Below are 14,557 nucleotides of genomic sequence, written 5' to 3' on the forward strand. Positions count from 1 at the left end.
GAATCTGTTAAACTCAATCTTGATGAATAATGAGATTTCCCAAAGATGAGTTTCCCAGGGAATGAGGGTGTGTCAGGGAGTTCCAAAGAACTTTTGTCCTTGTATCAGCAATGCCTATCACAGTGCCTGGTACACAGTAAAAAATTCATGTGGAATTGTTGGAATGGAAGCAAATGGGAGGGTGAAAGAGCACGTTCTCATCATGTATGTGTTCTCTCATTTCCTTGGCCCTGGGTGACTTCAGTTCCTAACCACGGACTTTTTACTGAAAGTCCAAGTAAGGTAGGGGGACTCCTTTGGGTATCACCTCAACTAGAGAAATGAGGAACCATCGTACTAGAAGACAGAACACAGGTTTTAACCTCCAAAAAGTCGAGTTCAAATCTCATCTCTGTGGGACCTTGGGCATCACATCACTTTTCTGGGTGTTCTTTTTCTCATAACATGAGGGGTCTGAATTGGGGGGCCAAGGACTCTTTCCAACTCTCAATCTGTGATCCCAAGAAATAAGAAGGCAGAGTAGATTGGCCATCATATCCTGCAGAGAAATAAACTGGGAAGATTTGGGGATCATTCTGTTGGGAGTAATAAAGGTATGGTTTGCTAGGGTTACACTTAGCATTGCAAACTTCTGCTTCTTACTGGTGCGACCAAAGCCAAAACTCAGACTCATCTTTCCCTCACCTCCTTTCCCTACCTCATCCCCTCCCCTTTCCTTTCCTTCCCAACCCTTTGTTGTCCCACACCTTCCAAATTTGACTCAGAAGCAATGATCAAATCAATATTCCCACAATGACCATCTCCCCCTATATGTGCTGTCTTCCCCTATTAGAATCTGAATCTCTTGGGGCCAGGGATTGTCTTGCTCGCATAGTGCTTTTAGCAGAGCACCTAATCAGCACATGGGCTATTTGTGGCCCCACCTATGGCAGAGCAGTCTGATCAACCAAAGTTGGGCACGCTTCTAAGACCAAGAGCTGTCGTTCTGTCCTGGTCGAGAACCAAGGCCAACAAAAAGGAGAACAAGAAAGCAGCACTTCACCTTGTCTTTCATTCATTCATTCATTCATTCATTCATTCATTCAAATAGGAGGACTTGATCAGCATTTCAACTGGAGAAAGGAGAAATAGGATGGACTGACTGTGAGCACTGGAGGAGGCCAGATGGATTCTGGCTCTTGTCCTTTTGCCCCAGTTGCAGCCCCAACAGAACCTGCCCGTCCTCTGACTTCCTGGCTTGCCGAGCAGCTTCTGTTCCCAGCCTCTACCCCAACTCCCCCATCTCGAGTTTGGAAGGCTTGCCCAGCCCGGACTGACAGGGCAGACCCACCTTTGAACCCTTTGAATGTGGAGGCTGGATCTCGGGAGCATCCTCACGCCCAAGAGGCCGTGAGTGGGAAATGCTGAGGGGGGAGAAGGAAGATGAGTCAGGTGAGAGAAGCGGCATGAAGGGTGTAAGGCCCACTGGACTGGGGGTTCAGGGGTCTGGGCTCACATGCTGGCTTCTCTGGAGGTAGACTGGCTGCAGTCGAGAGGGGCTGGGGGAGAGGCAAAAGGGTGGCGGCCTCTCTGGGACCCCTTTTTCACTCACATCCCTCGAAGAAAGCTTGAGTCACAGGAATCCCACCCTTCAAGGCAAAATGGCCTCGGGAAAGAGGAAGGGAGCTGTTCGCACCCCACGTGGGAACCCCCCCGCCAGGCGGATGGAAGAGGGGTGATGGTTAGCACAGACCCTTCAGAGCGGAGGGGATCATCCCCGGGGCTGTCGTAAGGCTGAGATGGGGTCCCCCCCCCGCCGTGTGTGTGTCGGACTGGAGTGGGGGGAGAGAGCGCCGCCGCCACTGGAGACAGTGGGACCCGGGGTGGGGGGCTCATCACTGTGGGTGATCCCCGGCCAAGCGCTTTCCTCTCTCTCGACCTCAGTTTCCCCACCTGGAAAGGGGGAGAAGGGGTGGTTGTAAGGGTAATAATGGCAGTGGCGCCTGTCTCCAGGTCGTCCCCGGTAAAGGCCGCCCCCCCCACTTTGGGGAGCATCCAGGCGGGGCAGGGAGGCGGGTCCAAGGGGCGGAGCCCGCGCCTCCCCTCCTCCCCCTCCCCCCCGCCGGTCTTCCTTCTCTGCAGCCCACCGGCCTCCTCCTACCCCCAGCCCCCGCGGCCGCCAGGGCGCCTCCCCTCCCCCGTCCGCGCCCCCAGACGGCCGGCGGCCCCTCCTCCCCCTCCTCCTCCTCTCCCCTCCGGGCCGCGGCGGGTGACGTCTCGCCGGGCGGGCGGGCAGAGCCGGGCGAGGGTCCGGGCGGCCGGCGGCGGGGCAGCGGGCGGGCATGGCGCCGGGGCCCGGGCCGGAGCCCGCGCCGGGCTACGCGCAGCTGCTGCAGCGGAGCTACCGGAGCCTGCTGGAGGCGGCGCGGGGCTGCGCGGACTGCGGCTGGGAGCGGAGCCGCCGGAGCTGGGCCCGCCACGCGCACCTGGCGGCCGGCGAGCTGCTGCTGCTGCTGCTGGCCGGCCTGGCCTGGACCGCGCTGCGCCGGGCCGCCGCCGCCCGCCTCTTTCGGGTCAGTGGCCGCGCGGCCCCCGGGGGGAGGGGGCCCCGCAGCGGGGCGGGCCCGGGGGTCCGGGGAGGCAGCGGGGCCCCGCAGCGGGGCGGGCCCGGGGGTCCGGGGAGGCAGCGGGGCCCCGCAGCGGGGCGGGCCCGGGGGTCCGGGGAGGCAGCGGGGCCGCGGGCCGGGCCGCCAGGGGGGCCCCGCAGCGGGGCGGGCCCGGGGGTCCGGGGAGGCAGCGGGGCCGCGGGCCGGGCCGCCAGGGGGGCCCCGCAGCGGGGCGGGCCCGGGGGTCCGGGGAGGCAGCGGGGCCGCGGGCCGGGGGTCCGGGCAGGGCCGGGGCCGAGGACCAGGCCGGGTCCGGAGTGGCCTGGCCCGGGGAGGGGAGGGGGCGGCCGGAGCCGAGGGGCGGGGCCCAGCCGGGCCGGGGAGGGGGCTGCCCTGGCGTGAGGGGCGGGGCCCCGGCCGAGTCTGGGGGGGCTGCCGGGGAGGAGGCGGCCGTGTGCGCAGGTGCAGGCACCTCCGGGGTGGGGGTGGACGGAGGACCGTCGCCGGGGAAGGGGGGGAGGAGGAGGAGGAGGAGGAGGAGGAGGAGGAGGAGGAGGAACCTGGGCCTGTGTCTCCCAGGGTGCGCGGGGGGAGGGGGACGAGAGGAGGGTCGTGGGATCTGGGTGGGGGAGGCTGGGGGGCGACGCCTGACCGGACCCGGCCGCACCGCGGGCTGCCAGGGGGGCCCGGGCCGGCCTGGGAGGCTCCGGAGAGGGGCGGGGATGGGGCCGGACTGGACAGCGGCCTCGGCCGGTGGGGGCTCCCCGCCCCGGGCGCCCTTTGAAGGTGACTGCGGGAGCCCCGACCGGTGGCCCGCATCCGCTGATTCCCGGGGTCGGAGCCAGGGCGGAGGCCTCGGGACCTCGCTGGCTTCCTATGCAGCGGGAGGGGTGCAGGCCCCCACCCCCTGCGCCCTGGCCCTGTCGCCCACCCTTCTGGGGCTCAGCTACAGAGATGGAGGCCGGGCTTCCTGTCCCCTAGGCCAACAGGAGGGCCTGGAGAAGCGCGTGCAGAGCCAGGGAGGCCCCTTCTTGGGGCAGACTCCAGGCCCGAACACCCCCAACCCCCCAGGTCTTGGCTCTTAGTCTAGAGAGAGATTTATACCCCTCTCGCCCCCCCCCCCACTGTCTAGGGGTTGGCAGGAACCAGCCTGGGAAACAGCATGTGGGGAGGCGCTAGGGGATCCAGTGACCCTAACAATGGGGCCTTTCTCCACCAGGGAAGAAACTGTCCCTTGTGTTCCCAGGCCGTGGGACATAATGTCAGCTCGCTCGGAGGACCCCTGGGAAGGGGTCCTTATTCTGACTCCATAAACCCTTGGGTCTCTAGACTCAGGCTGGGGAAAGCAGACTTGCAGGGCCACCTTCCTTCTCCCTTCCTGACCTGGAGTCCCCTCTCCAGCCGTTCATCCACATTCCACTTGGGAGCCTTCGGGGAGGGGGACCCCCAAAAGCGCACCTGCTGCAGCTCGGAGAAGCTCTGAGTGCTGGGAAGGGTTGTCTTTGTTTGCAACTTGCACTCACCCCCTGTATGGCGGAATAGAAAGGGTCTAATCCATTTCTCTTTCCAAGTAATTGAAGGAAGTTGTCTTTTCCTGCCACTCAGCCTTCCAGGGGTTATCGTCTTCATCATTAACCTAAGGCCTATGAACTTACAATATTTTGATGAATGGGTATTGATTTTCCTTTGGGATCCTTAATGCTTTGTGCATTTAGTAACAATTCTGAGAAGGGGGTCCTAGGTTTCAGCAGACTGAAGATCCAAGGGAATCATAACAATCAAATGCAGAAGCTTAAGTGTCACAGTGGATAGAGCACAGACCCTGGAGTCAGGAGGATCTGAGTTCAAATCCAGCCTCAGACCTTTTACTAGCTGTGTGACCTTGGGCAAGTCACTTAACCCTGATTGTATCACATCTAGTCATCCTGATTCATATCTGGTCTCTAGGCCCAGATGGTTCTGGAGGAGAAAGGGAGGCTGGTGACTTAGCACAGCAGCTCCTCACTCAAATCCACTTCACTTGCTTGTCATGGCCTCACTTCCCTTATGGCATGGTCTTCCAGACAAAGGTCAAACAGCAGCAGCAGCAGCAGCAGCCTAAGAACCTCTCCCCTAAGTCTTGTCCTCTGGTTAAATAGTCACCAATCCAGAGAGCCTTCATCTTTCTGATCGCCCCTCATCTGGACAGACTGCCACTGAGCACTCTCCTTCCTGCAATGTGATGCTCAGCACTGGACCCTATCCCCAAGATGAGTCCTTTATCACTGGACCCATCTTTTTGATGACAAGTCATTGTGCGATTGTCCCTTTCCCTTTCCTGTTCTCCTCCTCCTTAGAGACACTGCTTATTAATGAAGCCAAAGGTTGAATGAGCGTGTTTTTGGCTGTTGGGTCACATCATTGACTCATCTCAAGCTGGTAGGCATCATGACATCTGGCAGACTCCCCCCAGATTGGGGGCGGGGGGGCTGGCAGACATTGCCTGCATCCCTGAAATCCAGAGATGATGCATCGTCCTTGTTTTTTCCAGAACAGTTGATCCTTCCTTGATTAGCACTGACCTATAGCCGCTGATATGGGAATTCCAGAATGCCTTGGAACAACATTTCTTTTCTTTCCATTGTCATCAAGCACTTTGATGTTATGGGGAGGCACCAGGCTCAGGGTTTACAAAGCCAGATTTCCTTGGGGTGGAAAGGATCTGCCATTCCCATACCATTCAGGAAGGTCTGGATTCTGAGCTGCAGCTGTGTCTCTAGAGGGGGCCATCCCTCCTTGGGACCCTGTTTCTTCCCACCTATGATGACAGATCAACCTTGTTCTCCTGTTTTATAGAGGGGGAAAGCTGGGGCCTCAAGAGAACTGTTTTATGAGAGAATCAGGAACTGGGTTCTCCCAAGTGCCTGCCTCTCCTCCCCATTTTCTCAGGAGGAACCCAAGCTAACCTTAGTGGATCCAGGCTTAGTATCCATGTGACATCTAGGTGGCACAGTGGGTAAGAATGTCTGATCTGGAGTCAAGAAGCCATGAGTTCAAATTCAGCCTCAAATACTCTCCAGTTGTGTGACCTGCCCCTTTTGGCCTCAGTTTACTCATATGTAAAATGGGGATACTAAGCATCTACCTAGGACTGATGTGAAGACCAGTGCTTAGTGCAGTGGCTGGCAGGTGGAAGATGCTAGCTATTATAAGAGGAAGTGAAGGAGGCTGGGACTGGAAGGAGTTATAGAACCCATGGGAATCTTCTCTCCAACTTGAAGACCTTTGGGGCCCAAGCTCCCTGAAGCAGCCTTCCAGTAAGGAGCCTCCTCCCTGCTTCACTGACCTGAGTCCTCCACATATAAGCCAGTCCCATACTTGATCCTAAGGATGATTCTCCTTCTCCTCCCCACCCCAGACTTCTCTTGCCCCAACTGGAGAGGTTTAGCTTTTCTCCCTCATTTATTGCCTCATTTCTGTTCCTCTCCTCAAACTGATGACCTTCCTCAGATCTAACCAGCCTCTTGGAGCAGTCCCAGCCCAGAACAGGTGATAGGACCCTGCACAATTAATATGGCACCCAGGGGCGGCTAGGTGGTGCAGTGGATAGAGCACCAGCCCTGGAGTCAGGAAGAACTGAGTTCCAGTGCAGCCTCAGACCCTTAATAATTGCCTGGCTTGTATGACCTTGGGCAAGTCACTTAACCCCATTGCCTTGCAAAAAAGAAATTAATATGGGACCCAGAGGGGAGGGGGAGTTAATTTGGAGGGGACTGGGTCTGAAAGAGGGTTGGGGATGGTTGTGGAGAGCATAGGAGCTGGAGAGATGGGGGAAGGGGCTGGGAGTGAGGTAAGGGACCTGAATGAAGAGCAAAGGGAGCCAGGCTAATAGCCCCTCCCTCCAGGAACCAGCTTGGGAGGAGCTTCCCTGTTGCCAGTGGAAACAGGAGTCCCTCGCCTATCACCATGGCAACATTTCCCCACTCTGGTGTCCCCTCCCACTTGGGAGGTGGAGGGTGGGGGTAAGGGTTATTTCTGAAGCCCACAGGCCACTCCAAAGCCTGGAGACTCCTCTCTCTGGAAAGGCTAGCCTCAGTGGATCTAGGCTTAGGACCCTTGTGAAGAATCACCCTGTTCTTCCCCCCACATTGCCTTTATAAGCCCCCCATTATCCATCCCTCCTATTCTTTCAATTTTCCTGCCCGTCCCATTTTCTCTTCCAGGGGTCCCCTCTCCCCTCACTCAATCTCACAATCCCTCTCCTCCGCTTCTCCCCACCCCCATGTTCTTTCTCCTCCCAGTCCCTTCTGCCTCTTTTACCTACATCCAGACAGCTGGGGTCTAAGTTTAGCTGAGAGTGTGGGCTGGAGTGGGGAGGGAGGGAGGAGAGAAGGCTGGGGACTGCCAGTAGGCCCTCAGCTCTATTACTGCCCCAGGGTCAGCTGGTTAGAGACAGAAACAGGAATCAGGATGGTGTGGTGAGTGAATGTGACCCAGCCTGCCTGCCATCCCAGCTGCTCCTGTACCAGTGGGCACAGTGCCCTTCTCCTCACACTCTAATCCCCTCAAACTTCCACTCTGCCCCAGTCTGGACCAACCCTGACTGGCTGGTCCTGTTGGGGAAGGGGTTAGTTAGCAGAAGACCCTCTGCCACGGAGTCAAGAAGGAGCCCGTGCCATTTGTCTGGTCTGAAGGGACCGTGTCCAGTGGCTCATAGGCTATGGCAGGCCTCAGCACCTTGGAAACTCAAGATTCAGTTAAGGAGAGCTTAGAAATTACCTAGAGTTGAGAACTAAAAAGGTGGGTCTGTAACTTCAGAACTGCTTTGTCAGGTTGTTGCTGGTTGCTTGTTCTTTAAGAGAACCATGACAACAGGGAGGTGATGCTGTGACAAGTGTGTAAATCGGATATAATGAGCTTTTTATTTAAAGCAATGGGGTTAAGAGTGACTTGACCAAGGTCACACAGCTAGGTAATTATTAAATGTCTGAGGCCGAATTTGAACTCAGGTCCTCCTGACTCCAGGGTTGGCACACTATTCACTGCACCACCAAGCTGCCCCCTGTGATCAGATTTGAGTGATGGGCTGTGTTATTTCACCAGCCTCACTTTCTCCTCTGGAGTCATTTGGGTCCAGTGACCAGATATGGATCAAGAGACTGGAGGTGGCCTTGGATGCAGAGGGAGACCTTGACTCTCACTCTTTGACTGAGGCAATACCTATTCAGTAATTAAGGCTAAGTAAGAAATGAGGCAAAGAATGTCTCTTTATAGTTCCCTCCTCCCCCAAAAAATAAGACTAGAAGGGAAGACCCTATTTTGCCAGGGAATAAAGGTTTCATTATCCCCATTTTATAGATAAGAAAACTGAGGCCTTCAGAAGGAAAGACACCCTAGTTTATATTAGATAACAATTAGGGTTCTTATCCTTATAATGACCCAATCTAACACTCTTTCTATTAGCCCTGGCTAGGCAGAGCTCTGGCTGAAGCAGTGCTGCTGTGGGAGTCCCTGGGATGCCTTTCAATCTTGCCGTCTTTTCCTCCACAGCCGCTGGCCAGATGGTGCCAACTGCAACCCAGGGATGCTGCCAAGATGCCCGAGAGTGCCTGGAAATTCCTTTTCTACATCACAGCCTGGTGTTATAGTGCTTACCTGCTATTTGGCACCAACTACCCCTTCTTCCATGACCCACCTTCTGTCTTCTATGGTAGGGCTAGAGACGGTTCCTCTTACCTCTAGGAACCTAAGGTCACCACCCCTTTTAGCCACTCTGTCCCCTGTCCCCCACTACACACAACACATAAACATACATATATGTTCTGTGTTGAGTATATAACAAGAGAAAGAAGGAAAGATGATCCTCTCCTTGAGGGGGATTTCTAATCAGGGGTGGGGGGCAGGAGGGTTATACCTGCCTTGGAGAACCCTTTCTCTAAAGTAGGGCAGAACAACTTTGGTTCTAGGGGATCCCCTGGTCTGAGGGGAGGAGATATGAGAAACAACAGTAATATCAGTGTTCAAGGATACAGCTTGGAGCTGGGAAGGTGGGTGAGAGGTGGACTGGGGGAGACTGCTTGCAGGACAGTCTTAAGCAGTTTAAGAAGACCTGAGTTCAAATCCCACTGAGAATAGGTTTTCTGTCAGACTGATCCTGGAAACTGTTCAGGAGCTATTCCATCAGTTTACAGACAGATCCCTGCATGTATTGGTAGGTAGGTGGGGAAGTGGAGGCACTGACAACTGGTGACTAGAAGTCATGAGTTCGAGCTTGGGTTCTAGCTTATGCTCTGACCCTCACTTTTGGCAAGTTCCTTTCCTTTCTGAGGAAACTAAGCAAAATAGGATGAATTCTGTCTGATGTGTAGTTCTTTGACCCAGAAAAGGCTTTGAGAAGCAGAGGTTTGAGATGTGACTGTTCCTTTGCCAGACTGGAAGTCAGGCATGGAGGTGCCCAGGGACATTGCTGTGGCCTACCTGCTGCAGGGCAGCTTCTACGGGCATTCCATCTACGCTACCCTCTACATGGACGCCTGGCGAAAAGACTCGGTGGTGATGCTCTTGCATCATATCGTCACCCTTATTCTGATTGTCTTCTCCTATGCCTTCAGGTCGGTGTCCTCTATTGTACCAACTCACCCCCACTGAGGCCTCTGGTGCCATAACATTTCAGCCTCCTGGCTCATGAAGCCTGAATTTGCAGTGATATAAAATGGTTGGGATGGCAGAATTTGAGAAACAGTTTCTTAAGTGCTAACTCCAACTTTCTATGTCCTAAAGACTCTCAGCCTGGACATCCTGTGTTCTAGGGGCCCTCCCAGCTCTGACATTCTGGGTTCTAGGGGCCCTCCCGGCCCTGACATCCTGGGTTCTGGGGGCCCTCATAGCTTTGACATTCTGGGTTCTAGGGGTCTTCCAGGTCTGACCTCCCGGACCATCCTTTACTCCCTCAGATACCACAATGTGGGAATCCTTGTTCTCTTCCTTCATGATATCAATGACGTCCAGCTTGAATTCACTAAGCTCAACGTATACTTCAAGTTCCGAGGTGGGGTCTATCACCGGCTCAATGATATCATCTCTGACGTAGGTTGTGTCAGCTTCAGCATCAGCTGGTGAGCAAGACCCCGAGCTGACAATTCCTCCCCTCCCTGCATGTGGAAGCTGGCCAGGTCAGGTGGGACAGGTCACCTCCCAGACGCTGGAGGGGCTCCTTGTCCGAGGACATCCTCAAGGCTGGACTGGGCCCCACTCACTTATTTCCTTGTAGACCATTAGGCCGTGGCTTCAGCTGCTTAAGTTCCCTAATCCTCCTTTGTGCTCTCTGCCTTCTCCCAAGGTTCTGGTTCCGCCTCTATTGGTTCCCCCTCAAAGTGTTGTACGCCACGTGTCACTGCAGCCTACTTTCTGAGCCGGACATCCCCTTCTACTTCTTCTTCAATGCCCTGCTGCTCACCCTCTTACTCATGAATATCTACTGGTTTCTGGTGAGCCTGGGGGTGGGGGTCTGGCTCCACCTGGGGCTATTTTGCTGGAGCTGGGGCCTAGGCACGGAGATGGGGAATGGGAGGCCAAGGGGAGGCAAAGCTATGGCAATAATAACATGGATCTATAAACTTGAAAATAACTTTACATATGATTATATAGATAATTATATGTAAAATTGCATATTTATATACTAAAATATAAATATGTTCTATTATATATTATGTTATTATTTCTATAATATGAAGGGCAGCTAATGGAGAGAGAACCAGCCCTGGAGGAGTCAGAAGTACCTGAGCACAAATCAGACTTCAGACACTTGACAACTAACTGTGTGACCTTGGGCACGTCACTTAACCCTGATTGCCTCCCATCCAAGGCCATCTCCAGTTGTCCTGATTCAAATCTGGTCACAGACCCAGATGGCACTGGAGGAGAAAGTGAGGCTGGTGACTTAGCTCAGACCCCCCTCACTCAAATCCAATTCATGTACTTGCCATGGCATCACCTCCCTGATGTTATGGTCTTCTTCAAGAAGGAAGGACAAAGAATAGCAAAAGAACTATAGTATTTAATATCACACATCTATTATATTTACTTTATATAGTGCTTTAGTATCTGATACATTTTATCTTATTTTATTTTTTAGTTTTTGCAAGGCAATGGGGGTTAAGTGGCTTGCCCAAGGCCACACAGCTAGTAATTATTATGTGTCTGAGGCTGGATTTGAACTCAGGTACTCCTGACTCCAGGGCCAGTGCTCTATCCACTGTGCCACCTAGCCGCCCCCCTCTGATACATTTTAAATGTTGCTATTATTAATATTTCATTTGATCCTTCCAACACCTGTGAGAAGGGAGATGCTGTTATTATGCCCATTTTACAAATGAAGAAGCAGAGGCAGACAGATGTTAAGTGACTTGCCCAGGGTAACCCAGCTAAGAACTGTCCAAAGATGGATTTGAACACAAATTTTTCTGACTCTGGGACCAATATTCTATCCACTGCATGGCTTGGCAGTTCCATCAGTTTTTATAATAATAATAATAATAATAGGATGAAAGTATCTGCTAGAGAGGCAGGGGTAGTGTGATGGAACTGGAAAGTCAGGAAGACCTGAATTCAAATCCCATTTGGGAAGCTAGTTAACACTTAGAAACTTTCTGAGCCCCAAGCTCCTTATCTGGGAAATGGATTAATAATAGCAGCCATCCCAGAGGGTGGATGGGGAGGATCGAGTGGGATAACTCCTATAAAAGTAACTTGCAGACTTTTGGCACCCATAAGTATCGATCGTTATGATGATTCTCCAGTTGGAATGAAGCCCAAAGAGGAGAAAGGGTGACCCAAAAGCTCAAGGATGATAATAATAACATTTCTGTAGCACTTACTATATCTGTCACTTTACAGGTAAGGACTTGAAGGGTTGGTCATGGTCTCACATCTAGTAAATGGTGGGTTGGTCTTTGACTTTGGGAAAGGCAGAGGTAGCTTGGGGACCTGGTACTCAGGACCCCTTCTTTGCCTTGGGACACAGATTCCAAAAATGCATGGTCTTCTATCTGGTACTGGCCTGGAGATCTGGATAGGCCTGGCTCCCATACTCATCTTCTAGCTGGGTGGCCTATGGTATGGAAGCATCAGTTTCCCCATCTGCCAAATGGGGGGAAATAAGCCTTAAGCCTTGTTTCCCCTCCCAGGGTAATTTTTAAAGTAAGTGAATTTGTCTTTTGTGTTTTTACACAACTTTCATTTTGGCTATTTACTGCCTCCCTCTTCTCCCCTCCTCCCCACAGTGAATCTTTCCTTGTGACAAAGAAAGACAGTTTTGCAAAATCAGCTTTTGGCATCTATAAATGGGGAAAGGGAGGCACGTTTTCTGTTCTGTACTCACAATTCCAAGGACTGTTTTTAATTCAATATGAATTTGATAAGCATTTATTGAGCACTGTGTGTTGGGGACTGGGGCTACAAAGAGAAATGAAGCAGGTCCTGTCCTCAAGGAGTTTCCATTCCAAGTCTTGCAAATTCTGAAAATCAGTTGGAGGGTAAGGCCAGATCAGAGTGTGTGTGTGTGTGTGGGGGGGAATCGACTGGGAAAGGCTCAGAGCAGAAGGTTGAATTTGAGCTGAGTCTTCAAGCAGGCAGAGGTGAGGCGGGGACAGCATTGCCAGCATGGGAGATAGGGAAAATGTCCGGAGGTGGGAAAGGGAGTATCTTATGGGAACAGACAGACTGCCTAGGTTTTTAGAAGCCAGAGGACTTTGTCTGGGAGTCTCTGGAGTTGACTGAGTAGTTAGTTAGATTTTTGGCAGCTGACTGGAAGGCAGGCTGACCCACCATCCCTGTAGACTAGTGCTGGAGACCTGGTGAGAGGTGATGAGGGATAATGTGTGAGGGATAAAGCAAAAGAAGACAGAAGGGGCCTAAATTGCAGAATTGGGGATCTCGGAGGCCATCTGCCTGAGCCGGAGCTGTAATAAGTCACCTTATCTACCACAGTTATCCAGCCCTTCTTGAACACCTCTCTTGACAGGAAACTCACTACCTTACAAAATACATTTTACTTTAGAATAAGCCAATTATCAGTTTTTCTAATCAACTCAATCTCAACTCTAAGTTTCTGGTTACTGCTATTTCTACTCCATGAGTCAAGCAGAACAAATCTAATCCCTTTTGGGTCATTAGGAGGTACACTGTATGGAATGTTGAGCCTGAGTTCAAATCCCACTTCAACTTTCTAGGGGATCCTGGGCAAGTCCCTTAACTGCTCTGTGTCTCAATTTCATCACCTGTAAGATGGGGGTTAATCAGAGCAACTACCTTCCAGGGATCTATTTTGAGGATTAATTGAAATAAATTTATATAAAAAGTAGAATCAGTAAAATAAATAAATGCTTTTAAATTCTATAACTGTTTTTATTTATGTCTAAATCTATTATTGAGGCAACTGGGTGACACAGATTCATCTTCCTGATTTCAAATCTGGCCTCAGATACTTAGTAGCTGTGTGAACCTGGGCAAGTCATTTCATCCTGTTTTCCTGTTTCCTCATCTGAAAAAAAGGAGCTGGAGAAGGAAATGGCAAACTATTTTAGTATCTTTGTCAAGAAAACTACACTTAATTGCCTAGCTGTTTGGCCTTGAGCAAGCCACTTAACCCCATCGCCTTGCCAAAAAATAAATAAAATAAAACAATTTCAAAAAATGAACATAGTATGCTCTGCATTCAACTATATAGTATTTTCTCTGGATGTGGATGGTATGTTCCAAAACAAGTTTCTCGGGATTGTCCTTGATCGATGAACCGCTGAAAGGAGCTGCACTCATCATAACTGGTCATCTCACAAGGCTTTCTGCTAATGTGTAGGACATTCTGGTTCTGCTCACTACACTCAGCATCAGTTCATGCAAGTCTTTCCAGACTCTTCTGAAGTCCACCTACTCTTGATTTTAAGTAGAATAGTACTGAGGGAGACTATTATTAGCCCCATTTTACAGGATGATGATGATGATGATGATGTTTGTCTTTCATTCTGGAAGAAGACCGTGACATCAGAGAGGTGATGGCATGACAAGCATGTGAACTGGATTTGAGTGAGGGGACCCTGTGCTAAGTCCCCAGTCTCCCTTTCTCCTCTGGAGCTATCTGGGTCCAGTGGCCAGATATGAATCAGGACACTGGACATGGCCCTGGATGGGAGGCAATCAGGGTTAAGTGACTTGCCCAAGGTCACACAGCTAGAAAGTATCAAATGTCTGAGGCCAGATTCAAATTCCCAGCTTCCTGACTCCAAGGCCAGTACTCTAGCCACTGCACCACCCAGCTGGTAGAGTACCCTACTTAGGTGATAGAGTGATAGAGCACTGACCTTGGAAGTAGGAGGTCAGGGGTTTGAATTTGGCCTCCGACACTTAACAGGACATTTTACAGGGGAAGAAACTGGGGTAAACAGGAGAAGTGACTTGGCCAGGGTGGCGCAGCTACTAAATGGCCGAGGCCCCACGTCTACACCAGGGTCTCTTGGCCCCGGATCTCTCAGGGCCCGCTCCCCATCGGTGTCTCTCTCCTCCCGCAGTACATAGTGGTGTTCGCCACCAAGGTGCTGACAGGACAGGTCCGGGAGGTGAGCGACGTGAGGGAGTACGACGAGGCTGGGGAGCCGTCTGGGAAAGAGGGCGCCCCCCCGCCCCCCAAGCCCTGGAAAGGAGAGTGAGTGATGAGGGCCCCTCGGACTAGGGAGGGACAAGGGGAGGAAACGGGTTGGGGGAGGAAGGGGAGGAGGAGGAGAACAGTGGGGGGAGGGGGCGAGGAGGTCTCATCTCTTGTCTTTGTCCCCTCCAGGAAGCCTCTGAGGAATGGGCTCGTGAAAGAGAAACGCTTCTGAGGGGCCGCAGAGCCCTGGGGACCCCCCCTCCCCTTCCCGTTTAGTGACCCCTTTCCCCGTCCCGAACCTCCGGAGCCCCTGCCCAAACCCTTTCCCCCCGTCTTGTCCCCGGGCGCTTTG

The 14,557-nt window shown here is 52.6% G+C and overlaps 1 protein-coding gene across 2 annotated transcripts; it reads left to right on the forward strand.

Annotated features, from left to right (window-relative positions):
• Window positions 1-2,321: 2,321 nt before the first annotated feature.
• CERS1 (ceramide synthase 1) lies at window positions 2,322-14,519 on the forward strand. 2 transcript variants are annotated; one of them, XM_074204727.1, is made up of 7 exons: window positions 2,322-2,552; window positions 8,115-8,274; window positions 8,995-9,175; window positions 9,518-9,679; window positions 9,904-10,051; window positions 14,129-14,262; window positions 14,395-14,519. In XM_074204727.1, exons 1-7 carry the CDS (start codon window positions 2,322-2,324, stop codon window positions 14,435-14,437), a joined length of 1,059 nt encoding a protein of 352 aa, XP_074060828.1. In that variant the 3' UTR covers window positions 14,438-14,519. The 2 variants fall into 2 exon arrangements, with proteins under 2 accessions (XP_074060828.1, XP_074060829.1); XM_074204728.1 differs by lacking the exon at window positions 2,322-2,552 and adding an exon at window positions 6,402-7,364.
• Window positions 14,520-14,557: the final 38 nt, after the last annotated feature.

Source organism: Macrotis lagotis, chromosome X (assembly GCF_037893015.1).
Source record: "Macrotis lagotis isolate mMagLag1 chromosome X, bilby.v1.9.chrom.fasta, whole genome shotgun sequence".
NCBI lineage: Eukaryota > Metazoa > Chordata > Mammalia > Peramelemorphia > Peramelidae > Macrotis > Macrotis lagotis.

Bases quoted from the DNA above. Each gene is read 5' to 3' on its own strand.
- CERS1 (XM_074204727.1), top strand. From the start codon at position 2,322: ATGGCGCCGGGGCCCGGGCCGGAGCCCGCGCCGGGCTACGCGCAGCTG. The intron at 2,553-8,114 runs GTCAGTGGCCGC...TTTCCTCCACAG, and splicing joins CCGCCGCCCGCCTCTTTCGG to CCGCTGGCCAGATGGTGCCA. The intron at 8,275-8,994 runs GTAGGGCTAGAG...TTCCTTTGCCAG, and splicing joins CCCACCTTCTGTCTTCTATG to ACTGGAAGTCAGGCATGGAG.